This window comes from Sciurus vulgaris, assembly GCF_902686455.1.
Source record: "Sciurus vulgaris genome assembly, chromosome: 12".
NCBI classification, from domain to species: Eukaryota; Metazoa; Chordata; class Mammalia; order Rodentia; family Sciuridae; genus Sciurus; species Sciurus vulgaris.
Genome location: NC_136473.1, coordinates 108,955,929 through 108,982,742, shown reverse-complemented (window position 1 = coordinate 108,982,742; position 26,814 = coordinate 108,955,929). Strand labels below are relative to the sequence as shown.

The window sequence follows — 26,814 nt, the reverse complement described above, 5'->3', positions numbered from 1 at the left end:
CTATCAAGGTTCACGGGTATTGAATAGGTAGCAAAGACAAAAGTACAAGTAGCAGGTCCTTCCGCCCTAGGCCTTTCCATATGCAGCGGAGGAGTGTGAGCGGGGGCTCTCCTGAGGATGAGGACTGTCACCTGGGCTCTGAAGGAGGGAAAAAATGCAAATCGTTGGAAATTAACAACAGGCAAAGCCTCAAGTTAGGGGGATGAGATATAAAGCCAACTGCCTCGTTTTGGTTGGGTGCCGGCCTCCGAATGAGCTCTGGAATGAATGAGAAGACGAACATGTAGAAAATAGATGAGGGGTCAGCAAAGTTGCCTGGTGTCCATTTTGTTATTTAACCATGTTGGTTACTCCACAGCTCAGAAAAGTATCTTGGGTAGTATTTCCCCTCCTTATCTATTTGCACATGGACCCACGGGGACATACTGCTGTCCAATGCTTGTCTCCGTGTCCCTGCAGAACCCTGAGGAAAGAGCCCGTGTTCAATGACGATCTCCCTGCCCATATCCTGTGTGGCACCGTGTCCGTCAAGCCTAACGTGAAAAAGTTCACGGAGACCTCAGCCATTTTCGAAGACGGGACGGTGTTTGAGGACATCGACTGTGTCATCTTTGCCACAGGCTATAGTAATGCCTACCCCTTCCTTGAGGACTCCATCTTCAAGAGTAGAAACAACGAGGTCACTTTGTACAAAGGCATCTTCCCCCCTCAGCTCGAGAAATCCACCTTGGCTGTGATTGGCCTTGTCCAGTCCCTGGGGGCTGCCATCCCCACAACTGACCTGCAGGCCCGCTGGGCAAGCCGAGTAGTGAAGGGTAAGCAGCCCGAGTTCAGTGACAGGTGCCAATGACAACATCGTTGAGTCCTAGTGAGATCAAAGGTCCTTGTTACAAGGTCCCACCGGTTTTGAGAATCCATAGTCTTTGGTGCTCTATTTTTTTTTTAATTTATTTTTATTGTAAACAAATGGGATACATGTTTCTATTTGTACATGGAGTAACAGCATACCATTTGCATATTCATACATTTACATAGAGCAATGATGTTTGATTCATTCCGTAATTTTTTCCTCCCCCCCACCCCTCCCACCTCTCTTTTCCCTCTATACAGTCCCTCCTTCCTCCATTCTTGCCCCCCTCCCACTCCCCATTACGTGTCATCATCTGCTTATCAGTGAGATCATTCCTCTTTTGGATTTTTGAGATTGGCTTATCTCACTTAACATGATATTCTCCAGTTTCATCCATTTGCCTACAAATGCATAATTTTATTATTCTTTATAGCTGAGTAATATTCCATTGTATATATAGACCCCAATTTCTTTATCCATTCATCAATTGAAGGGCATCTAGGTTGGTTCCATAATCTGGCTATTGTGAATTGAGCAGCTATGAACATTGATGTGGCTGTATCTCTGTAGTATGCTGATTTTAAGTCCTTTGGGTATAGGCTGAGGAGTGGGATAGCTGGGTCAAATGGTGGGTCCATTCCAAGTTTTCTAAGGAATCTCCACACTGCTTTCCAGAGTGGCCGCACTAATTTGCAGTCCCACCAACAATGATGAGTGTACCTTTTTCCCCACATCCTCTGAAACACCTATTGTTGCTTGTATTCTTGATAATCGCCATTCTAATTGGGGTGAGATGGAATCTTAGTGTAGTTTTTATTTGCATTTCTCTTATTACTAAAGATGGTGAACATTTTTTCATATGTTTGTTGATTGCTTGTAGATCTTCTTCTGTGAAGTGTCTGTTCATATCCTTAGCCCATTTGTTGATTGGGTTATTTGTATTCTTGGTGTAGAGTTTTTTGAGTTCTTTATAGATTCTGGAAATTAGTGCTCTATCTGAAGTATGAGTGGCAAAGATATTCTCCCACTCTGTAGGCTCTCTCTTCACATTGCTGATAGTTTCCTTTGCTGAGAGAAAGCTATTTAGTTTGAATCTATCCCAGTTATTGATTCTTGCTTTTATTTCTTGTGCTATAGGAGACCTGTTAAGGAAGTCTGATCCTAAGCCAACAAGGTGAATATTTGGACCTACTTTTTCTTCTATAAGATGCAGGGTCTCTGGTCTGATTCCAAGGTCCTTAATCCATTGTGAGTTGAGTTTTGTGCAGGGTGAGAGATAGGGGTTTAGTTTCATTCTGTTGCATATGGATTTCCAGTTTTCCCAGCACCATTTGTTGAAGAGGCTATCTTTTCTCCATTGCATATTTTTGGCACCTTTGTCTAGTGTTAGAAAATTGTATTTATTTGGGTTTGTGTCCGTGTCCTCTATTCTGTACCATTGATGTACCTGTCTATTTTGGCACCAGTACCATGCTGTTTTTGTTACTATTGCTTTGTAGTATAGTTGAAGCTCTGGTATTGCAATACCCCCTTTCATTCTTCCTGCTAAGGATTGCTTTAGCTATTCTGGGTTTCTTATTCTTCCAGATGAATTTCATGACTACTTGCTCTATTTCTGTGAGGTACATCATTGGGATTTTAATTGAAATTGCATTGAATCTGTATAGCACTTTTGGTAGTATGGCCATTTTGACAATATTAATTCTGTCTATTCAAGCACATGGGAGATCTTTCCATCTTCTAAGGTCTTCCTTAATTTCTTTCTTCAATGTTTTATAGTTTTCATTGTAGAGATCTTTTACCTCTTTGGTTAGATTGATGCCCAAGTATTTTATTTTTTTTTGAGGCTATTGCAAATGGAGTTGTTTTCCTCATTTCCTTTTCAGCTGTTTCGTTGCTTGCATATAAAAATGCTGTAGATTTATGCATGTTGATTTTATAGCCTGCTATTTTCCTGAATTCATTGATGAGGTCTAGAAGTTTTCTGGAGGAGGTTTTTGGATCCTCTAAATATAGAATCATGTCTTCTGAAATAGTGACAGCTTAAGTTCCTCTTTTTCTATTCATATCCCTTTAATTTCTTTAGTCTGCCTAATTGCTCTGGCTAGAGTTTCAAGGACAATGTTGAATAGAAGTGGTGAAAGAGAACATCCCTGTTGTGTTCCTGTTTTTAAAGGGAATGGTTTCAGTTTTTCTCCATTAAGAATGATGTTGGCCATGGGCTTAGCATAAATAGCCTTTACAATGTTCAGGTATGTTCCTACTATCCCTATTTTTTCTAGTGTTTTGAGCATGAAGGGGTGTTATATTTTGTCAAATGCTTTTTCTGCATCAATTGAAATAACCATATGATTCTTATCCTTAAGTCTATTGACATGATGGATTACGTTTATTGATTTACGAATGTTGAACCATCCTTGCATTCCAGGAATGAACCCTACTTGATCGTGGTGCACAATTTTCTTAATATGTTTTTGGATACGGTTTGCCAATATTTCGTTAAGGATCTTTGCATCTATATTCATCAAGGATATTGGTCTAAAATTTTCTTTCCTTGATGTGTCTTTTCCTGGTTTGGGTATGAGGGTGATATTAGCTTCTAGAATGAGTTCGGTAGGGTACCCTTCTTTTCTATTTCCTGGAATACTTTGAGAAGTATTGGAATGAGTTCTTCTTTGAAGGTCTTGTAGAACTTGGCTGAGAATCTGTCTGGTCCTGGGCTTTTCTTGAATGGTAGATTTTTAATGGCTTCTTCTATTTCTTTGCTTGATATTGATCTGTTTAAATCGTGTATGTCCTCCTGGTTCAGTTTGGGAGGAGCATATGTCTCTAGAAATTTGTCAATGTCTTCAGTAGTTTCTATTTTGTTGGAATACAGATTTTCAAAGTAGCTCCTCATTATGTTCTGTATCTCATTGGTATCTGTTGTGATATTTCCTTTTGCATCATGTATTTTAGTAATTTGAGTCTTCTCTCTCCTTCTCTTTGTTAGTGTGGCTAAGGGTTTGTCTATTTTGTTTACTTTCTCAAAGAACCAACTTTTTGTTTTGTCAATTTTTTGAATAGTTTCTTTTGTTTCAATTTCATTGATTTCTGCTCTGATTTTAATTATTTCCTGTCTTCTACTACTTTTGCTGTTATTCTGTTCTTTTTCTAGGGCTTTGAGCTGTAATGTTAGGTCATTTAGTTGTAATAACCCTGAACGCTAATGGCCTAAACTCATCAATCAAAAGACATAGACTGGCAGAATGGATTAAAAAGAAAGACCCAACACTATGCTGCCTGCAAGAGACTCCTCTCATAGAAAAAGACATCCACAGACTAAAGGTGAAAGGATGGGAAAAAACCTACCACGCACATGGACTCCATAAAAAAGTGGGAGTTTCCATCCTTATATCAGATAAAGTGGACTTCAAGCCAAAGTTAGAGGGATAAAGAAGGACATTTCATACTGCTTAGGGGAACCATAAATCAGGAAGACATAACAATAGTAAATATTTATGCCCCAAACAATAGTGCATCTCTGTACATCAAACAAATCCTTCTCAATTTCAAGAATCACATAGACCACAACACAATAATTCTGGGTGACTTTAACGCACCACTGTCACCACTACATAGATCTTCCAAACAAAATCTAACTAAAGAAACCATAGAAGTCAATAACACAATCAATAACCTAGACTTAATAGACATATATAGAATATTCCATCCATCAACAAGCGGATACACTTTCTTCTCAGCAGCACATGGAACCTTCTTGAAAATAGACCATGTGTTATGCCACAAAGCAGCCCTTAGGAAATGCAAAAAAATAGAGATACTGCCTTGTGTTCTATCAGATCATAATGGACTGAGAGTAGAAATCAATGACAAAATAAAAAAGGGAAATTACTCCAACACTTGGAGACTAAATAATATGCTATTGAATGAAACATGGATAACAAAAAACATCAGGGAGGAGATTAAAAAATTCTTAGAGGTCAATGAGAATGACGATACAACATATCAAAATCTCTGGGACACTATGAAAGCAGTACTAAGAGGAAAATTCATTGCATGGAGTGCATTCCAGAAAAGAATGAAAACTCAACAACTAAATGGTGCTCTACTTTATAAGCCACTTGAAGTCTCTCACATTGGATTATGATAGGCAGTAGTAAGACATTATCAAGGAAGCTTTTTGTCACTTATGACCACCCGTGGTCATTCATTTGACTTAAGAACACTGCAGATCTTGATCTTAAGTGCATGACAGCTTTATAAAATTGTGATTTCAAAATTCAGTGGGGTGACATGGCTTGGAAGGTTAATAGGAAAAGGAGCTTGCAAGCCAGCGTCCACCACACTCAGGTATCCAGATCATGGGACGCGCGAGTGCCGGAAGCAGTGGGTTTTATGCTGCCAGTCTTCCCGGCTTGTCAGAAGGAGAGGCTGAGCGTGATTAGAGGCAGAAAGTACTAGGTGAGATAGAGGGTCAGTTTCTAAGATATTAGAGGTCTGAGTTTCTAGTTATTAAAAAAAAAAAAGAAAGAAAGAAAAGAAAAGAAAAAGCACACAAGAGACTTGGCTGGGGCAGGAAGGAAGGCAGTCTGCAGCCTCCAGCAGCTAGCCAGGGGGTCAAATGCACGGAACTTCTGCACGAAGGTGTGTAGAGGTGGGCAGATGCACATCACAAGAGCAGCTAGGGTCATACTTAAAGGGGAGGAAAAAGGACATCAAAGCCCATTGCACGAATCTGAGTTGAGCCTTGAGCTAAAAAATTTCTGGATGAGGAAGACTGCCTTTTACAGCCAGATCTGAGGTTCCAGTTCTACCATGACCTGCTGGGGCTTGACGATTCTTCTACTCACAGGAACGGAGAGAATGCACTACCGATCCTGGCCCACCTCACCACCAGGCTGCCATCCACATCAGGCCACTCCCACACACCAGTGATCTTCCTGCACCTGCTTGACTCCCCTGCACCCCAGGGCAGAGGGTGCTGCTTCCCAGAGGCTGATGTCCCTCGGGAGGCAGGAGACAGGAAGGTGATGGTTTGAGATTGCACTCGGTGCCACTCAGGGCTCAGGCCCAAAGAGACTGGAACCTAAGGAAGGGTGGACACTCACTCCCTGTGAGAACAAGAGCCATAACTTGGGCTCTAGATAAAAGGGAATGCTCAGACTTAGGGCAGGGAGGAAATAAAGCAAGCAACTTCTTTTGGGGGAACCAGAGGACCAGGACAGAGGGGCCGGTGAGAAGGAGCCCAATGGCAGCAGCTGGTGGGCCATGAACAGTCAGTTTCTCTCCAAATCTCTTCTTGCCCAAGGAAAAGACAGGTTCCAAGGTCTGGAAGAAACTGTTCAGGGACCCCACCTCCCAGGAGTGTAGGAAGGGGGAAATAGCTAGTGCCTGTAGCAACCGGCCTAAGCAAGTGTACCTGAGCTAGGAGTTCTAATCCCATCCAAAGGGATCCCAAGATTGCAAAGAAATCATCCTAAATAGAATGTGTCTCTGGACAGAAAACCATTGTGGTCTGTTTCAGAGAACTCTGTAAACCTTTGTGAGCAGCTCCAAATCAGATCTTGTCTTCTGAGGTTCCTCCATATCCTTAGAGACTTGGGAACAGTGCATGTTCTTCATCTTAACTAAGACCTGTGACTGGCCCCCAGAGAGCCCTGAGGCCTCACTAAATTCTGTATCTTATCTGCTGGAAATACCCTCTTCTACCAAAGCAGGATTATTTCCTATAGAGTTTTGTTTGGGTTTTTTTAAATCTTGAAAAAAAAAAAAAAAAAAAAAATGTCCTGCGATTCACCTCTGTTTGGTTATGGGTAAGTTTCTTAAAAATGCAACTGAAAAGTAGAATATAATCCCTGAACCTGATATGAAACCTCTGGTAATCAGTTTAAGAGTAAAGATGAAGTTATTCAGACAGGGGTTTTTAATTATTGTGATGCATATCAGTCCTGGGAAGACAAGGAGTGGATCACGTGTCTGTGTCAAAATGATTACTATTCATTTGTTCAGCATGTTATTTTGCTAGACTGGAAAAAAAAAGGGAAATAACTAATGTGACTCATAACTGGTTAAAAAGGGAAAGTGGGAGGCTCTTGCTATGCCAGACTCGATCTCCCATTATCTTTTCTTTCCGTCTCCCTCAGGAACTTGCACTTTGCCTTCTGTGAAAGACATGATGAGTGACATTGATGAGAAAATGGGGAAAAAGCTCAAATGGTAAGAGGGTCTGTTGTTAATGGAGGACCAGGGATGTGTGACTCTGCGGGACTTGTTTTGTCTCAAATGGTCCTAAAAGAAGTCATCAGGGTGACAGCTATGAGCTAGAGCCATCCATCTCACAAGTAAGAAGTGCTGGTGAAAATCTACCATTAAATGTAGACCCAGAGTGAATAGTAGAAGGGGAGGCTGCATGTTAAGGTCAGTTGTCCCCCCTGGGTCTCTGGCAATACCTCACAGAAAGGGGCCCAGAGATGATCAGAAATAAAGGTGTTTGGGAGTACCCAGCTGTGCAGCTCTGTCCCCTGGCCCATGCCCCCTTCGAGGTGGAGATGACACTTCAGATGCTCCTGATAGAAATGACTCACCAACATGGGGATGGATCTGGAAAATGCCCCCCTCCCCACTCTGCCCCTGATTAACTTGAGCAAGGGATGATTTTTCCGTTTGCTAACAGGGATAAAAAAAAAAAAAAATGTCCTTCTCAGCTGCCCTGCAGTGTTGGGGAATGTCCAAACGACGTCAATGTGCAAGTTCTGTGAGAAAAACAAGTATAGGCTAAACAAGCAGGCAGAGGTTGATGCCAGTGTCCCCAGCCTCTTGTGTCTCCCTGTTCTTGTTCTACATCGGGTTTGCCTTTGGTCACCCACGGTGATGTTTCCCCTCCCGCCTCCAGGTTTGGCCAAAGTGAGACCATACAGACGGACTACATCGTTTACATGGATGAACTGGCCTCCTTTATCGGGGTGAAGCCCAGCGTCCCGTGGCTGTTCCTCACAGATCCCAGATTGGCCACAGAAGTTTTCTTCGGCCCCTGCAGCCCCTACCAATTCAGGCTGGTGGGCCCAGGGAAGTGGCCAGGAGCCAGGAACGCCATCCTGACCCAGTGGGACCGGACGCTGAAGCCCACAAGGACACGCTCAGTGGGGGAGATGCAGAAGCCTCGCCTGCCGGCCCAGCTCTTCAAGCTCCTGGCTCTTCCCGTTCTGCTCCTTGCTCTTTTCCTCGTGTGGATCTAACCACCATTCCCACCAGAGTCTCTGAAAGTTACTGACAAAATCCCAGTAGGAACTTTGCTGTTTAAAAATTAAGATTTCACACATCCTGTGTTCCTGTTCGGGATCACTCACAGCACCCTGCGGACACTGGCCATTGAGCCAGCGTGCTTCCTAAGCTTTCTTAAGCAAGCCCTTTCAGAATCACATCACGGCCTAAACAGATTGTTAGCCATTTCTCCTTTGGTTCCACTAACACTTCATGATCAGAATGGGATTCTTCGCATCTAACCTAAATCATCTCCTGAAACACATTTTTTTTTTTTTTTTTTTTTTTTTTTTTTTTTGTGGTGCGGGGAACTGCAAAGCAAGCACTCTACCAACTGAGCTATATCCCCAGCCCCCTCCTGAAATGTTTTGACACAATTCCTTTCCTTCTTTAAACAATGCTTGAAATATATGGTTCACATGGAAACAAGGAATGAATCAAGCACAATCATATTTATCACAGGTATTGCCTGACCACCTCCATCATTTGCAGGACCTAGGGTTGGTCTGGGTATTATGTTCTATTTTTATTTCATGCAGCCAACTCTGGACAATACCTCCTGCTTCCTGGTCAAGAAATAGCAGAGACCTGGCCAATACAATATACTAAGTTACCACAAAGTAGCTCATTTTATCCACGTTCTCAACAAGGAAACAAACTGTCCAAAATGTAGCAATTAAATAATAACAGCAATTACAGTACCACATACACTCTTTAGTTGAAAGGTTTTTAAAAAACTATTTTGCCAAAACTGTAACCCAAGTGTAATATAACCCTTATAAATTGAACTTCTAGATAACATGATAAGCCTAAATTTTTATTTTAAAAAGTGAAACTTGATATATTTTATTAAGAATTTGATAATTATAATCTTTAATGTTTGATACTATATACTGGATAAAATAGACGGTCCACATCACTGGTTGTCAAAGGGCTCCTCCTCCTCTTCTTCCTCTTGTTACTTCTGTCTTCTTTTTTCTCGTTTTTGCCTATTTCCTTTCCCTTCTGCTTCATCAGAGATGATGGAAGAGGAGAGTATCCACTCCGGAGGACTCTTGGATCTTCTGAGATGTCCCAGAGGCACTCCCCAAACTATCTCTCCACAAGTGAGCACCTTCCCCCAGAGGCCAATACTTGACCAAATTCAATTTTACAAGTAATTGAATCAAGTCTCCACTCAGACGTCAACTTCCTCATCATCCTATAGAAATGCAACGCCCTGTGACTCTAACCCCCCATCCTTTTGCTTCATGGAATCTGACACGGCCTATATTTATTTGTGAATCATCTGTGTATCCTCATTGGAATGTAAACTCTGTAAGAACTTGCATGTTTTCTCTGTCTCTGAATCTCTCGTGCCTGGAACGGTACCTGGAATCTAGTCTCCAGCCAATAAATCTCTGCTAGTCTTGCTGAAACTGAGGTTTGCTTAGTCTTCTACTTTTATCATTGCTGAAGTTTGAATGTGGTTGGTCCCAGGGTGGCTCTTTGGGAGGTGGTGGAACCTTTGAGGGTGGTGCCTAGTGGAAGGGCCTTGGCCCCTGGGGCACGGAGCTTGTGGGGCCAGAATCTCCTCCACTCCAGTGGGGATGTCATCCCTGCTTGCTCCTTCCCGCATCTCCACCCTCGCTGTCTGCCGAGATGCGATGCAGCCAGAACTGAGCCAATCCAGTACTGTGCTCTTGAAGTCCCTGACTGGGAGCTGCTTTGAGTATTGAGCTACGCTACTACTTCAGGGACCCTGTTCAGGAATGGTGAGGTCCACAGATCAGGAGACCACTGCGACGAAAGACAGTGTCACACTCACAGATTCCCAAGCAGAGGGGACATCCCAAGGCACGTGGGGAAGCACCAGGGTAAGGCAGTTGGGAGAGAAGGAGAAAAACAGGCAAAGGCTTTCAGTGTAGTTCCGAGGGAAGGAATGGGCAGGGCAGGTGAATGGGCGAGCTTTAATGTGTGAGCGGCCTCTGAGGCACAGGTTTGTCCCCAGTTGTCCCATACTTGGCTCTGGAGTGATTTGGGCAGAGGGACAGTTTCTGGGAGTGTGAGAACACAATAAAAGAAGTGGCTGGGGTATGGGCTCTGGATCTTTGGCTTGTAGACAGGCAAACTCAGCAGGTGAGTCATTTGTTCTTTGAGAATTAGCTAGTCTTCCAAGGGATTATGATTTTAATTCATGTGTGCAATATGTATTTATGAAGCTGTTTCTGTGTGCTGGGTTTTATGCTAGGAGAGGCACATATTCTCTGCCCACACAGTTTTCAGCCTGGGAGGTAGACAGAGCCCTTAAGTCCCAACATGTGAGAGTATCAAAAACAGAATGAAAGCATGTCAGCAAGAGAGCAAAATAGATATTCTCCGGTTCCACTCCCCGCAACAGAAACCAACCACCAAATAACACAAGCAAGGATAGCCTCTTGACAAGCCAGAATTCAACAGTGAGGCCGGGACACTCTGCTGGACCACAGAACCAAGAAAAGCTCTGAGCAGCTGCTGAGAGGAGCAGTTCCCCGTGGGCTTGCCACCTCCCCCACAAGCTGACACTGCCACCTGGAGAGCTGGTTCGTGCATGGAAAAAGGGAAGTGCAGGTGGACATTTGGCTTCTGTGTCACCCCAGCCTTTCCCGGGAGGCCGCCACCTGTCCTGTCCCAGGGGAAACACGGGGAGTTACCATCTAGGCCAGACTCCCTGGGCTCCGGAAGAGAAGGGGTGGGGCTCACAGCTCTGTGTGCTGAAACCTGCGCCGCTTCAAGCTCCAGATATGGGTGCCCTGGGCTTTCCAGGCTTGGCTCCCTGGCCAGAGTCCACACTGCCTGTCTCACCACAAAAATGACACCTGAAGTGAGGAAACGGATGCATTAATTAGCTTGCTGTAATCATGCCACACTGCATACTTAGATCAGAATATCACAAGTGCATCCCACAAATGTATAAAATGACCATGTGTCTATTAAAAATAAATAAATACATTTAGAAGAAAAAGACATGATTCAGTGACCTCTGGGGCAAAAAGAAGAAGGGGTCAGACTCTACAAGAGGGAAGGGAAAAACAAAAGAAGCCCTTTAATCCATGAAATTAACTTCCATCTCCGCAAATAAGATACATGAAAAAAAAAAGATACATGAAGTCCTTTCGTTCAGAATTTTTTCAAACATTTTAATTGCATAATTAATTTCCATTAAATTTTGCCTCTTCTACAGTGTTTATAATAACAAAAAGTTAGAAACAGTCCAACATCTGTAACAAGAAATGAATGTCCCCTGCGTCTCCCACAGCCCCGGAGCATTGCCCTCTGCCCTCTGAGTAACTGCTTGAACTACTGTGGTTGCCAACTCCAGGAAGGAGCCTCAGGCCAAGATGTGTCGTTTAAAAAGAAAACAGTAGTAACTGTCTAAAATGCATGCATGCAAAGCGTTCACGAAGCTCTTTTTACACTCAGGGCCCGTGTTGTTGGTAAACCCCTTCTCTCTACCTCCATGGAGATTTCCGTCCAGGAAGTGAACAAGCGGATCCTTCCATTTCCTTCTCTCGGGCAGCCCACACGTTGGAGAGATAAGCAGTTGTTATTCTTAACTATCTCTTTCTCCTCAAATAAATCTTCTGTCGGATTCTCCATGCCTGTGGATCAGTGCATAATGCTGTTTATCGTTATTAATATGCTGCAATCTAGAGTCAGTCTTGATAACATGTAGCATTTTATTTTTTGAAGCCCATTAGCTATTGTTCTCAGCAACAATTCAACAAAAGATTGATAGTATTCTACTAATAAGTTGTCTTTGCCAGTATCTTACATCAGACATTAAGTGATAGCCCAGCATAGCCAAGCTCCCTTGCTGGGTGGTTAGATGAGAGGGCCGAGCTGCGTGCTGTCCCTGTTCTATTAGCTACAGGGCAAAGTGTAGCAGGGAACTGGAAAAATCTTAGCTTTGCTGTGACAAGCCAAAACATTTTTATAGAACTCAGCTTCTGCACTGTACACATGTATCAATGTATCAATGTGTCACATTATACCTTGTAAACATGTACAATCATTACATATCAATTGAAGAAATGTTGTAAAAACTTTCATTTATTTTTAAGTGTTCATATGAACAAAAATTTTAAAGCAAACAAATATAATGCAATATTGCATATATATTTACAAGGTAATTATGGATTTTATTACAAAAACAGGAATTCATAATACCCTAGAGGTAGAGAGAGCTACAAACTACAGTTTTAAGACAGATATCTCTCAGTCCTATCATTGTGAATCTAACCACATGTACAATCTTGTTTGGAGATAATAGAAAAAGTATAAATGTGAGTCCCTCTAGGAATATGTCCTGGGCCAAGTTCTTCCTGACAGCACTTATTAAAATAACATAGGTCAGTGTTTCAACACAATTTGATACAAGGCTCCCTGGTAATAGCAAGTATTTTATAGTACTCTATCCGCATATCATACATAGACATATGCCAATAGGGCACATGGGTACGCGCGCGCGCGCACGCACACACACACACACACACACACACACACACAGTCACCATCGCCCTCGTTGTGATGTGTAGAACCTCTTCAGGCTTTGCAACTACAAATACCCTACCCAGTGGATTTCAAAATTAGTTTGAAAAATGGGGTAATTCTTGTGCAGGACTTTGTGGAACCTATCGTAGCCAGTACTCCCCAATGGGGCAACAACAAAAACTCCCAAAATACCCTAAGTGGGGAGGGAACGCCCCTGTGAAGAATTCATTATAAAATGCACAAAAAAATGTGATTCTGAGATTATACTCCAACACTACACTCACCCAGAAAGGACAGCGTTCAGATGCAAAGCCACATCTCTTGACCTCCCATCCAGTAAATGTTTTCAGAATGTCGCAACTACTTCCTAATTTGGAGTGGCTTCTCAAGGTGACACTTGACCCTTCTGTGTCCATCCAAGCTCTGTTGACTTTTAGAGACACAAATCATGCAGCACATAGCTCCCTTTCGTACAAAACAAGAGTCCAAGCTGCTGACGCTGAGAAGTGCACCTGGATCCAGTGGGCCCTTGGTTTTTACATTCTCAAGTGACTGGGGACGGACAGAAACGTGTGAGCTCATGTACGTGAATCATTTGTATATAAATGGATACATTTTCCAAATGTACTTCTTAATTACCCCCATCACCAACAACCCCCTTGTTACCCCAAACCTGTTCCTTGCTCAGTCTTACGCAGGTAATGAGACCTCTACACATCTAATTTCTCAAGCCAAAAACCTATATATGATGGGTGATTCCTTTCTTTATCTCATACATCGGTTAGTCGGTGCTGCTATGATAAAGTGCCAGGGACTGGGGGGCTTAAACAGCATCAATGTAATTTTCGCAGTTCTGGAGTCTCCATGGAGTCAAGCTACCATGAGGGCTGGTTCTCCCAAGGCCTCCTCCTGGCTTGTAGATGGAGTCTTCTCCCTTCTGTGTCTCACAGGGTCTTCTGCACGTGTGTGCCTGTGTCCTGCCTCTCCTGAAGACACAGTCATATTCGTTAGGACCTACGCTACTTATCTCAGCTGCTTACCTCTTTCAAGGTGCGATGTCAAATGGTCACATTCTAAGGTTCTAGGAGTGAAGATGTGGAACATAACTCAGCCTGTAATGCCACCACACCTGCCCGAGCTCAGCCTCCAGCCTCCACCCTCATCCAAGCTGCTACCCCAAGGGACCCCTGAGGATCTGATGCCAGTCTTGCTTCTAATTGTCTCTGTGCATCAACCTGAGTGATCTTTCTCAAACACAAATAGGATCTGGCCACCCTTATAAGTAAACCCATACGGTGGTTAACCACTGAGTCTAGAATAAGATGCAAAGTCCCACAGAACTGCAAGGTCCCTCTCTGCCTTTCAGCCTCATCTCCTACCTGCTCCTTCCACTCTACATTCCCTCGGGACGAGACACCTTCCTTCCCCTAACCTATCCCCAACAGAGGACAGTGAGTGTTGCTCTTCCTTTCTTACATGCAGATCTCAGGCTACACAGGACGGTTCCAGAGGCGAGGCTTCCGACCTGGCTGTCAGGATAACCCTGCCTCACCCCTTCTTATTTCAAATCTTCTTGGTACTTTTTTTTCCAATTTTTTTTGTTTACTACTTTATTATCTATTCCCTCTTTCTCATCTCCAACTAGAAAATGATCATGAATTCTGCCTGTCTTATTTTCCACCCCATCTTCATTTGCTTCAATGTGCAGTTAAGTAGACACTCAATTCATCAAATTAGTAAATAAATTTGCCTATGTGAACTGCCTTTCATATATGCATTTTAAATGCAGTCTTACACCTTCTTAACCTACATGCATTTAAATAGAATTCCCTAACATATTTATTTTTTAAATTTAAATTAAATTTTTTAACTACCAGATAAAATATAAAAAGGATGCACCTTTGGGGCTACCATGTGATGTTTTGATACATGTATACATTGTGGAAACATTCATCATTCTTATTCATTAAAATAATCTGGTTCATTACCTAATCTCAAATTGTGACATATTCATTATGGAAAATGATCTGTCCATTGACATTCAGACAATATAACATAAACTTACTTTTATAGCCTCTAATGATACAGTTAGCTTTTATAAAGGAGCCTAGTATTAAAAATCATAGCAGATTATGTCAATAATTAGTATCAATTAATATTAAATCAATAAACATTGTATGTTTTCTTATGTAAAACCTGCTAATAGCCAGTCTCCTCTTCTTGAAAAGATTTTTAAAATAGGCCAGGTGATGGACCAGGCTGAGTCTAACTCACTCCTGTATGTGACACGTTCATGTGACAAAAGCAAGGAAGACTTGAAGGACAAAGGAAGTCAGATTCTGAAAACAACCACTTTTGTTAAACAGTCACCCAGGTCAACATGTGGGTGCTGGAACCTACATGTTGAAGCCCTAATTCTAATGTGATGGTATTTGGAGGTGGGGTCCCTGGAAGGTCATGAGAATATGAGGGTAGAGCCCTCGTGGGGGTTAGTGCCCCATAGAGAGGCCAGCGCTAGCCAACTCCTCCTGCCATGAAACAGCACGAGCGGACGGCTTCCCGAGCCCGCCCACGCCCATGCGTGCCCCCTCCTTCAGTCAGTGCGTGGGCCTGTGCCTGCGTTAGGGCCTCCCTCTCCACCGCCGTCTTCCCCACTCCGACTCGCCTGTTAAAGGTCCCGGGACGCCTGCAACAGTGGCTCATTTTCCTCCGTGTCTCCTTTGGCTTCTCAACAACTTTGTGTTCACTTTGTTCACTGCTGGGTCCCCAGTGCCTAGAACTGACCCTAGATGTGTGTGTGTGTGTGTGTGTGTGTGTGTGCAGCGAATGACTAAATGTGTTTGTGAATGAATTTAACTGAATTGAAGGTCAGTTCGGGGAAGTCAGGGGAGCGATGCTTTGGGATTCTGAAAGTGCTGTGGTTGACCCTTATGTCCTTGAAGGACACAACAGAATCCTTTTCTTAGAGTGAGTAAATGAACCTCAAACCCAGATCTAATTCACTGCCTTCCTCTCTCCTTCCCCTGACCAGGTCAAATAGGGGCGTGTGCCAAAATCCCCCCACCGACATACATCCAAAACCTGAAGCCGCTTTCCCATAGCAACAAATACAGAGAACGTGCTTTGCAATCTGTACTAAAGACCAAAAAACTGTTTGGCACAGCCTTCCGAAAAGACAAACGCAGTGTATTACGGACAAGACGAAGGACGACGCTCCCTTCCCAGTCCTGGGGAAGCAGAGAGCCTAAAACAGCCGCAGAGCAATCACTGCCGCCGCTGTTAATAAGGAAATTCTTAAAGGACGCGGGCTAGACCTGAAAACAGGCGCCACCGAGTGGATTCCCTCGCGGTAACATCCACCTTAACAACCAGCTGCACGTGAAAACGCCTTTGCAAGAGCTGGGGATCCAAGTGAGAGATCACAGAGCCGGCGGGCGCGGGAATGGAGAGATGAGGAAAGGGCAGCGCACCGGTTCTCTCAGGCACACCCCGCCCTCCAGCCCAGGCAACCCGGCGGCAGAGCCCTGCCCTCCATGCAGAGAGAGACTGGGGTGAATACCCCAGCATCGGCCGGCTCTGGTGTCAGGCTCACCCCAGTACAGGCCAGCCCTGGCCCCTAGCTCCAGGCCGACCCCTGAAGACCAAGCTGCCAGACCTGCCTGAGGCTCCAGGAACCAAGCTGGCCACTGCAGCCCCAGGGTCCGCCCGCTAGAACCAGGATGGCCCCCACAGGCCAGGCTCCAGGCTGCACCCAGGCTCCCAAACACCAGGTCCAGCCGTGTTGATAGCAGTATTGGGCTGCCCCGGGCACAGAGCCAGAGCCATCCTCAGGGACCCAGGCTTCGGGTTTGCCCCTGTAGACCCCAACCCAAGGCTTGCCCTAGTGCTAAGTGTGCTGCTGTGGACACTGGCTTCTGGACTGTCCCAACCCACACGGGCATCAGGTCCATCAGAGTGGACCAGGCTGGCCTCTGCAGACATGTCGGCAACTGGGCTGCCCTCGTGGATGCAGTCTCAGTCCTCCCAGCTGACCTAGGTTCTGTTGAGAACGGGGTGCCATCTGTGCAGCCCTCTTGTATAAACAAGCTGTTTCGTGAACTGGGCCCCCAGGAAAAGGGCGCGCAAGCACCAAGGATGCCGGCAGCTACAGCGGCGCCTTCGAGGGCCAATACAGGTCAAATGGGATGCGCTGGGCCCCGGGCTTATCAAGACTGCTCAGAGATATCTATCTGAGGAATGTGCAGCTGACCGGAGACCCCATCTATCAAGGACAGGGGAACCTAGCCCTGACCCCTCTCCCTCATCATTCACTCCTTCCCTCCTCCCTGCTCCCTCCAGGACCGTTCAGTTTTGGCGGGACCCAATAAGATTCAAATAAAGCGGAGGGACCAAACCAAAAGAGGACAAATAATTAGCTGTGTGAATTTTAACCAATAATGTACAGGTCCTTGTGTATGAATGCTGGAAAAAGCTCTTAAATAAAGCGCTTTCTCGCCACTCGGGGCCTCTCCCTCCCCCCAGCCATTGTATCGGTCTGAGGGGCTGGCTGCGGTCCAGGCTCGAGCTTGCTTTAATAAAACCTCCTTGTGTGATTTGCATTACCGCGTGTTCACTTTGACTCTCCGGGGATTAGTCAGAATGGGACCCTAACAGTTCCAGGTCTGTCCCCACACACACAGGCGGCAAGGTGGCCACCCACATACTAACCTAGGCACCAGCTCAACCCAGCTGAAGGCTGCAGCCTCAAACCAGCCACAGACTCCAAGCCAGCACACCAAGAATCTCCACCCAGGCTACATGGAGGGCCTGCCCTGCCAAAGCCAGTCTGTAAAGACTGGAAAAGTGCCTGCTTCTTAAAGTGCGTAGACCCCAACACAAGGCCACAGGATCACAAGTAACCTGGAAAGCGTGACTCCAGCAAAGGAACAAAACGAAGCATTAGCAATCGACCCTAAAGGCACGGAGAGCTACAAGTGCTTGGCAAGAACTCAGGAGAGGGGCCTTCAGTGAGCGAAAACAGAAGACACAAAAGCAATGCATGAACAAAATCAGAAGTTCAACAAAGAGAAGCCGTAAAACATAATTAGAAAACATAACCACACAGAAATTCTGGAGTTGTAGAACACAGTTTTACAGAAATGAAAAATTTCATAGAGCACTTCAACAGCAGACTCAGTCAGGCAGAAAAAAGACAAAGGGGTCCAAGATCTCACTTTTTTTGTTGTTGCTGTACTTTGCTTTATTATTAAATCATAAGATGAGTAAGGAGTTCCATAGTTATAATGCCAATAATGACAGTAGCCGGAGTCTATCGACTACTAATTGTGTATCAGGTCACTTCCTAAGGGCACTTCCAGTATAATTTAAATGATAGGTATTAAAGGTGTTCCCCCTTTTATATAAAAATCTATTTTTAAAATTTTGTATTTGTTTTCATTAGTTATGCATGACAGTAGAATGCACTTTGATACATCATATATAATGGGGCACAATTTCTCATTTTTCTGGCTATACATGATGTAAAATTTACACAGGCAAACAAAAAGAAGAGTGCTTGAAAAAGAGTGGAGAAAGTCCACGAGACTGATGAGACACCATAAATCAAACCAATGCACAGACATTATGGGAGTCTGATATGGAGCAGAGGGACAGAGAGAGGTAGAAAACTTACGTGAAGAAACGATGACAGAAAATTTTGCAAACCAGGGAAAGGAAACAGATCCATGAACATGAAATAACTGCAGGCAGATTAAACATAAGGACATTCATTAAGACACTTTAGAATCAAATTCTAGAAGTCAAAGATAAAGAATTGTAAAGGTGGCAAAGGAATAGGAGAACAAAGGAGACCCTAATCTATAAAAGATGCAGGGCACACTCACTTCTTGGGATTCTAGAACATCAGCCATGGCTCCCTTCTACCTCTGGGGAGAAGTCTGTGTTACTACCTTTAAATAAAACCTGCTTCATATGCTCACCTCAGCGTGCTTCTCTGGTATTATGCTTCAACATCTGAGGAAGCAGAGCTTGTCGCAGGTAAATGGCGGTATCACTATTCAAAACAATGAGACACAGGATTGGCCTGAACATCATCAGCAGATGCATAAGGTACTGCATTGCACCTGCAGCAGAACATTATTCAGCCTTAAGAAAAGCAAATCTCGTCTTTCACAACAACAAGGGTGAGCCGGAAGGCAACTGTGCTAAGTGAAATCAGACAGGCATAGCGATATAAATACCACATACCCGCCCTGCGTGTGCAGGCAACTCGCAGAAGAGGGAGTAAAAGGACAGTTGCCATGATTTGGGCTGGGAGGGATGAGAGCTTGGTGGTCAAAGCATAAAGGCTCAGTGATGCCGGATGAGTAATGTGACATTTGTTAAGAGTAGGTCTGAAGGCACAAAGAATTATGGTGCCTTTGTGAGGTGACAGAGACACCGACTAGCTTGTTATAATTTGGGGATATGCATATATGTTAAAACATGTTTCAACATACAAGTATATTTTTATTTGTTAATTACATGTAGTTTTATTTGTTAATTATACCTTAATGAACCTGAAGAGAAAAAAATAAACTCAAATTTTTAAAAAATAAAAATAATAAAAAATAAAATTAAATTAAAACTAATAAAAATAATTTTTGCACCCATCTCTGCAGCAGTGGTACAAATAATGTTTACAGAAAAAAGAACATTTTAAAAGGGTTGTCAAGTTAAAGCCACACATACTCAGGGAGGGTCTACTGGATGCTCAGCTCTCTGTTGGGGTCAAGGAAGGTAATAACAGCAGACATGACAGCCTCTGCCAGCAAGTGGGGAACCTGTCCACTGGATAATAATGAGCGCTTCTGAGACAACTCAGGAGAGCTCCAAGCCCGGTGGCTTGGGGCACAGTTTGATCTGAGGAAATTAGCCAAAGCACGGAAGTGCTAGGAAGCCTCCCAGAGGAGAAGGAGGCTGGGTCAGGATCCTGATGCATGCACAGGTCCCACCCAGACAGAATGGTGGGGAGAACCCCACCCACAGTGTCGGAGGCCTGAGTGAGCAGGGAGCACGATCCCCGGCAGGGATTCGGAAGGGTGGTGGTTCCAGCCATCCAGGCCAAGGGGTAGGTGTGCAGAAGAGGTGAGGCTGGGAAGTGAACCAGTATGGGGCAGCAGGAACCCCAGGGAGGAGCCCAGAGCACTGTGTATGGAGGAAACATTTCCTGCAGCCCTTTGCCAGTCCAGCTTCGGTGGGATAGACCCCAAGAAGAGGGAAAAGAAGGAAACATGGCCAGAAGCAAAACAGGTCCCTAGAAAGAACAGAGTTGAGTCCATGGTCATTTTCCAGGGCAGGGGTGCAGCAAGAAGAGAGTAGAAGAGAGAAAGGAACCAGGGAGTCTGCTGCTCAGCCCTCTGCCTGCCCGACTGAGCAGCCTCCCTCAGCTTGGCCCGCAGGGTCACTAAAATGTGATGAACCGTCCCTCTCCATCTGGGAAACTTTCAGGAAAGAGAATGCTGGATTTTCTTCCCTGCCTCCCTCCTTCCACCCCTGGGATAAGACTTATAAGGAAAAATACAGCTCAGCTCGGGACTCAGGCAGTTCCAGCCCTTCCAGCGGGGAAAGGGACCTTTCCCTTTGCTGCACCTGAAAGGGCGGGGTATCAGCTTTGTATTACAAGACTGACCGGCCAGGCCTGGCCCCAGTGAGGGGTTATCTCTGTAGGAAGAATGGGCCCAGGAGCAGATGTGACTGAATGAGATCTGAGGGTTTAGAAATTACCATAAATCAAGGCCTCTGGCTGTGCTTGTCGATGCCCTAAGACTCCCTTAGGCCGGAGAAATACAAAAATGGGAATTGCAAAACATAAAATCATCTGGAAAATCTCCCCAAACCCTCAAGAACCCTGTAATAATCAGGCTGTGTGGCAAGCATCATCACTTCCCTCAACTTGCCCTCATGCCCCCCAATCCCGAGTCTGCTGCCCAGAGAAGCCAGGCACCAGGCAGCCTGTTCAAACTCCCTGCCCTGTGTGGCAGCCATACTGCAAACACCTATGGAATCTGGGAACCAGAGAGCCGAGGTCTGCAGAGAACTAGGAGACTGACCAGGCAGCTGTTCTTAGCTCATCTTCCCACGCTGAACTCTTCAGCACCATCCAGAGGAAGGACCCAGGAAGTTCTGGTGGAAACTGAACTATTAGGAAAAATTACTTACCCTGCTCTGACTCCTTCTTGCACCATAAGGACTTGAAAAGCTAAAAACTGCACTTCTAAGACTGCTTTGCAGCGAGAGCCTGCAGGCGACTGAGCCAGGCCTCTGGGCCAGGGAGGAAGAGGGAAGCCAAGGCTGCATTTCCTTGCCCCTGTGAAGGGGCAAACATGGTTCCCAGCTGTGTGTGCTTGGCTGAGCCTCAGTGCCCGCTTCCTGAGTTTGAGGCATCTGCACTAACACCAGCGGTGTCCTGCCTGCTGGCTTGTGACTCCAGTGCGACCTCACCTGCCCTGTGGCCGCCCCCTGGTTTCTGCTCCCGATGTCCTGCATCCTCTCCTATCGGTGCCTGACACTGCCTGGGCGTCTCTGGCCTATGCTGTTGAAACATCTTCCTGGGTTTGTCCTCCTTGGTTCTAATCGCCATCCGCTCCAGCCTCCATGCAACTCTGTTCTTGTCGGACCGTATCACTTCCATGCTCAGAACTTCCTGAACCCTCGAGTGAGGCGCTCAGTGCCCTCCAGACCTGTGATCTCCTGTCTACCTCAGCTTCTGCCACTCCTGTCGCCTGGAGTCCAACAAGCCTGGGCCACGTGCAGCTCCTGGGCCACGTGCAGCTCCTGGGCCACGTGCAGCTCACTGGGCCACATTCTCTTGTTTGAGCATTGGCGCATTTTTCTCCCTGCCCTCTGTTTGCTTCTTGCTCTCTGACTGGGAGGCTTTTGTTCTTCCTTCCACCCTTGCCTCTTCTCACTTCCTCTAAAAGTCATTCTTGTTCTTCTCCTTCGGAGCGCTGGCCCGGCACTGAACGGAGCTCACTGCCACATTTAACCTTCTCTGGCTCTTAGTGTGTTCCAGGGGGACGCTGTCTGCGGCCCCTGAACCCCTGAGGCACTGGTGAATGCTTGACAAGTGGTAGGCGTTCCCCATGGTGGAAGGAACGGTGGAAGGGAGGCAGGCAGGGAGGAAGATGAGGGTGAACAGCAGGAATGGAAAGGGGAGGCAGCTAGAGACGAGATTCAGTGACTCCGTAATGGTGTCCTTTGCATTCTCCAGTTTTGCAAACTCATCACCTAGGAGAGTTAGCTCAGCTCCTCATGTTCAGACCCTCCTACGTTTCCAGAAATCTGAGCTGAGCTGTTGGTGCAACAAAACTAGTCCAGGTGCATAGTTTGTTTACGTATTCGATAGTTTCAAAGCAAAAATAAATAAAAGACTCATTGTTCCTTAATCTCCTAGGGATTTACCTTGCAGCTCTGGGGAGCATATCAGTCACTGTTCTGTTCTTTGGAACCAGGACCAGGGCCCTCCCTCAGCCCTCTCCCCAGCCTTTTCTTCCTTGGCTCCCCTCTCACCTCCCCTGTTCTCCTCTGTTCCTGCCATTCTCAGTCCTTCTCTTCCAGATTTTCCCAAGGATCCACACCATGAAGAATACAAAGAAAGGGGGGTTTTTACTTTAAGAGCAATAACTCCTCCCCTTTCTCAATTTGTCCATCAGAAGACATTGCTAAAAGCCTCCCTTCCACATTTAGAGAACTGCTGGTCCTCCTGGAAGGTGGAGACTGATCAGAAGGTAAGGCCTCTCTCAGGCATTCGTCCTACATGGAGGTGATTGGCATACTGGATTTGGGGCAGGTTTGCTCTCTAGTTCTGCCTCCGTCATTTGTTAGTTCTAAAACCTTAAAGAATTTTTAGTCTCAAGGTGTCAAAGCTTCCTTTGCAATCGAGAGCACAGGATTGGTGACCTTCTTCCTGTGTAGCATTCACTGGCTGCTATTTTTTTAGCATATTGTATATCAGGAGATGCCAAATTGCCTAGCTTATTATAGCAAATGGTATAAATAATGAGCATCGACTATAAACATGCCTTCTTATGCTAAGGTAAGGATCCAGACACATAAACCTCAGCTGGTAATTCCTACTGAGAAACCCTAACTAGCAATAGACATTCTTCTGAAGAAGTTCTTTCCAGACTCTGCTACAGGCAACCATGGCCAAGAGGGTGGCCATCGTTGGAGCTGGCGTCAGCGGCTTGGCTGCCATTCGGTGCTGCCTCGAGGAGGGGCTGGAGCCCACCTGCTTTGAGAGGAGCAATGACATCGGAGGGCTGTGGAAGTTCTCGGTGAGTGCACATCTCTGGGACACTAGAGGAAGGGAGATGGGTTCCCAGTGCAAATCAAATCTGATCTAATTTAGAGCCAGACACCAGTTCACAAAAGCTCCAGGTCTAGAAAGTAAAATCTTACCTCTCCTGTCACACTAACATGTGACCACTCAAAACTACTGCAAAGCAGCAGGACTCATCCCGAAGAAACTGCGCTAGTTCCTCAGGCAACACCCCAGGTGGGGAGTCTAGGCCTCCAGCCTGCAAAGGATACTGGTGTCATCAATGAGGTAAAAACACACCACCACCTTCCCACGTCACTGGAGGGCTTCTGTCAGTCACTGCTCTTAAATCTTAAGAAATGGTTGAAAAAAAGAAAAACAAATCTGGGCTAAGGCCAGAAACCTGAGTTCTGGTCTCAGCTCTCAGGTTTTCTGAGACAAGTTGCTTTTTTCTGGACCTTGAATACTCATTTGTCTAATGCAGAAGTTGGAAGATAGGTTCCCTGGAATGGGCTTCCCATTTCTAATAGGATGAGTCTACGATTAATTCACATCTATGATGAGATACAGATGGTTATAAACGCTGATCATGTAAGTGACTATTGGTTATTGATTCCAAATCCAGAGAGAAAGACGATGGTCTTTGTTATTTGATTGTTGTAGAAATAATATAAACAGGAAATAGTATACATAAATGCAATTTTGAAATTTCAAAAGCCAGGTTTGGAGAAACTTCGAGGCTTTCTGTCCTGACTCTCCCCATTGTAACCGGATGCGAACGTACGTGCGTGACTTGAAGACATTGTCCCCACATCCTTGGTCCTATAACCATCTTCCATGTTAGTTACTGTCCAGCCTGCATCCATAGGCTCCTCAGACAGAGTCCATCAGGGCTAATTCAGAACACATTTGCATTCATCTCAAAGTTGGGTGGTTTTTGTTTTTATTTTTGTTTTTGTTTTACATTTTTGGTCCCCTTTCATCAAAAGTATTAGACGAGTCCCTAATTTTGTTTTCCATTAGAGAATAATCAAGAGTTAATTTTTTTCAAAAAAAAATTCCATTTTCTCATATTTGCGTTTGCTCAATTTGCTTAAACTAAATCATGAAGTGGCTCTCCACCGTCTCATCAGTAACTTCTAAATGCTGAAGGAGCCTCTGTCCCGGCAGGGTTTTGTGCCAGGGACTGAGAGCAAACTTGTGGCATGAGCCCTCTATTTAAATGGTCCTAGGAAGCAAGCCATGACATCAGGGCACAGTTCTTTGAAAGCCAATGGAAAAAACTCACTTGATTGGCAAAACATTTCTTGAAAGTCATTGATCCAAAACCACGAGTTGAATTGACACAAGGCTGTCCCGCTTTGTGTGATGTGGCAGAAATTTTAACACATTAAATCACAGGTTGAAACCCCGGATCTCGCTAGGAGCATTTTGGAGCAAACACCCAAAATGTACATATTGCAAAATCGATTTGGCCCTAAGAGTTTCAAATAAAAGGTAATAGAACCTCTCAACAAGATAACCCGGGTGACTGTCAACCCGCAAAGGCCATGGGCTTCAGAAGTGTTCCTCTGAAATCTTGGTGGGTCGGAGGAGAATCCCTCCAGGAATCTTGGTGGGTCGGAGGAGAATCCCTCCAGGCAGAGCTTAGCTGCACCTTGAAGGATGTCCTCAGGCACAGGAAGTGAAGGAGCAGGGTGAGATACCTTTCCCACCAGGACACCACCCGCTCAGCAGCAGTGAGCCTGCCCTGGTGCCACAGGGATCAACAGTCCCTGAACGGCACAGAGAAGGCACCAACTCCCTGCGTCCAGGGAGAGCCCACGTGTTAACTGGTGTTGCCAGGTTCACGTTTATGGGAGCAGCAAGTGACAGATCAGTGAGATGCAGAGTCAGACTCTGGTGATCCACTGTACTTGCAAAGTCCTACTCAGAGGCCCAGCGGGGATGTAAACACATGCAAATACTTGAAACTTTAGCCTCCTAAGACACACCCAGCCCTTCTCTCTTTTCTGAGGAAAGCAGCTTGGCACAACATCTGATGCAACAGGGATTTTTTAAAAACTGTGTTACATAAGCTTTAATCCTGCAAACCTCACACAAGGTGTGCGAAAGACAGAAACCTGATGATACTGAACCTTCCACTACGTGCTTTCCGAGAAATGGAAACCACGTGGGCTTTACACACTAGCATGTGAGAAAGTTTTAAGTTTCAGACACTCCTAGGCAGGGCCTCGGGGCCTCAAAAGGTTTTATTGATACTGCAGTTCAAAGTGCAACAGATCAGGGTCATTTTGATTGCAAAAGGGAAGACAATAGAACCAGGCCTATGTGGACATTTTTTCCCACTAATTAATTAATCCACCCATCAAATATGTACTGAGTGCACCACGTGCTGGGTGATGTCCGGCTGCAGCTGCACCAGGCGGCCAGCATCATAAGAGTAGAGAGAAAACCAGGGTTAAAATAACACAAGTGAATATAGCTGAAAGCCACGGGCTGAGGTGGAGAAGGCTCAGCTGCTGGCGAGAGGGAAGGAAGCAGGAGGAGGGAGGGAATTTGGGGTTGGAGCTCAGGGTGCACTTAGGTCAGCAGAAGAGGACAGGTAGGCAGAGACGGAGTGGGAGAGAAGAGCAGGGGAGATGCTGAGGGGAAGGCTCGGCTCCCGTCAGCCTTGCCCTTGCCCTTGAGTTACTTATGTTCTCCGGAAGAAGGGGGAGGAACACGGGATCCAAGACCCACAGTGACAGCGTGCCAGTGGTGGCTTGGACCTCTGACCTCCAAGGCAAGGCCTCCGAGCCTCGAGGCAGCCTCGTGTCCTCTCCACATACTGAAATCATGAAACGCAGGCCCTGGAGCGCTGTCGTTATGTAACGTATTTTCTTTTCCTCTGTTTGAAGAACAGTCTTTTGGGGTGAATTCCAAACTCTTTTCTCTTTGTGGTAAGATTGGCTGGGGTCAAGGGATGAAAGCAGAGTCATTAAGATGAAAATAATCCCAGCCTTAGGCCTCTTTCCCAGAGCAGTCCTCCGGTCCAGTCCCCAGCCCAGGACTCCGCCCTCCTGCCTGCCCGTCCAGGGGCATCTGAGGAGCCTCCTTCCCCTCTCTTCCCCAGCCAGGGCTGGAGACACTCTGAGAGCAAACAGGAAGTTCTCAGACCGAGCCCTGGGGCAGGAGCCTTTGCCTTCTTCCCCCAACCTCCACGAAATTTCTAAGTGAGACTAAAAAGGTGAAAATCCCTACAGTTAGAAATGTCTGAGATGCACAGCAGCCACGGCAGAGAAAGCTTATGGTTTCAACTCCAGGAGAAACACAGGCAGCCCCCTCCCTCCCGGAGACAGTCCTCTCAACCTCTTCCAGCACTTGGTCTTGTCTCCCAGAGGTTAGCTGGGGTGGGAGAACGAGAGAGCAGCCCCACCTCCCTCCCTCTCCCCCACTGCACGAGAATTCCTTCCGGCCTTGGGGACACCGAGGCTGCCAGCTCCTTGATGGGTTTCAAGGCAGTACACTGTGTACACTTTTATCCTGTCCTTGCGCAGAGAGGAAATGTTTATTCGAAGCCGAGCCGTAGACTGTCTTTCAACCAGAAGGCGCTTTTCAATTACACAGTGTCTTTAGAATGAAGTGCCAAGATTTAACATGTGTTCTAAGCCTCTGGTTTCCTGTCCTTCCTTGGTGAAGAGTGACTACCCATAACTGGTGAGTTAAAGACCTCTTCAAGCACAGAGCTCACTTGCAGTGCACAGTGGTTCTCAGACTGCGTCTCCTGGACCAGCAACATCAGCAGCTCCTGGAGGTGCTCATTCCCAGGCCCTGCCTCGGGGGCACTAGCTCTGAAACTCAGTTGGTGGGTGTAAGGAAATCCCACGGAACCACGCCGGACACGGGA

At 45.6% G+C, this 26,814-nt stretch overlaps 1 protein-coding gene and 1 long non-coding RNA gene across 4 annotated transcripts in view; one reads left to right on the top strand and one right to left on the bottom strand.

The window, feature by feature from the left end:
- FMO3 (flavin containing dimethylaniline monoxygenase 3) overlaps positions 1-26,814 on the top strand; it is a 60,793-nt gene that overhangs the window by 14,354 nt on the left and 19,625 nt on the right. The window contains exons 7-9 of one of the 3 annotated variants that reach the window (XM_079106401.1): positions 460-815; positions 6,997-7,069; positions 7,746-8,542. In XM_079106401.1, the coding sequence (XP_078962527.1) occupies positions 460-815; positions 6,997-7,069; positions 7,746-8,088 (772 nt within the window). In that variant the 3' untranslated portion in view covers positions 8,089-8,542. Of the gene's footprint in view, positions 1-459; positions 816-6,996; positions 7,070-7,745; positions 22,393-22,700; positions 22,942-26,814 lie in introns of those variants that run through there. The other 2 variants (XM_079106402.1, XM_079106400.1) reach the window with 2 other exon arrangements.
- Positions 9,369-11,169, bottom strand: LOC306641330. Its single transcript, XR_013758150.1, has 2 exons — positions 10,786-11,169; positions 9,369-9,854 (listed from the first exon to the last, which is right to left on the bottom strand). It is a non-coding gene; the product is annotated as an uncharacterized lncRNA (long non-coding RNA).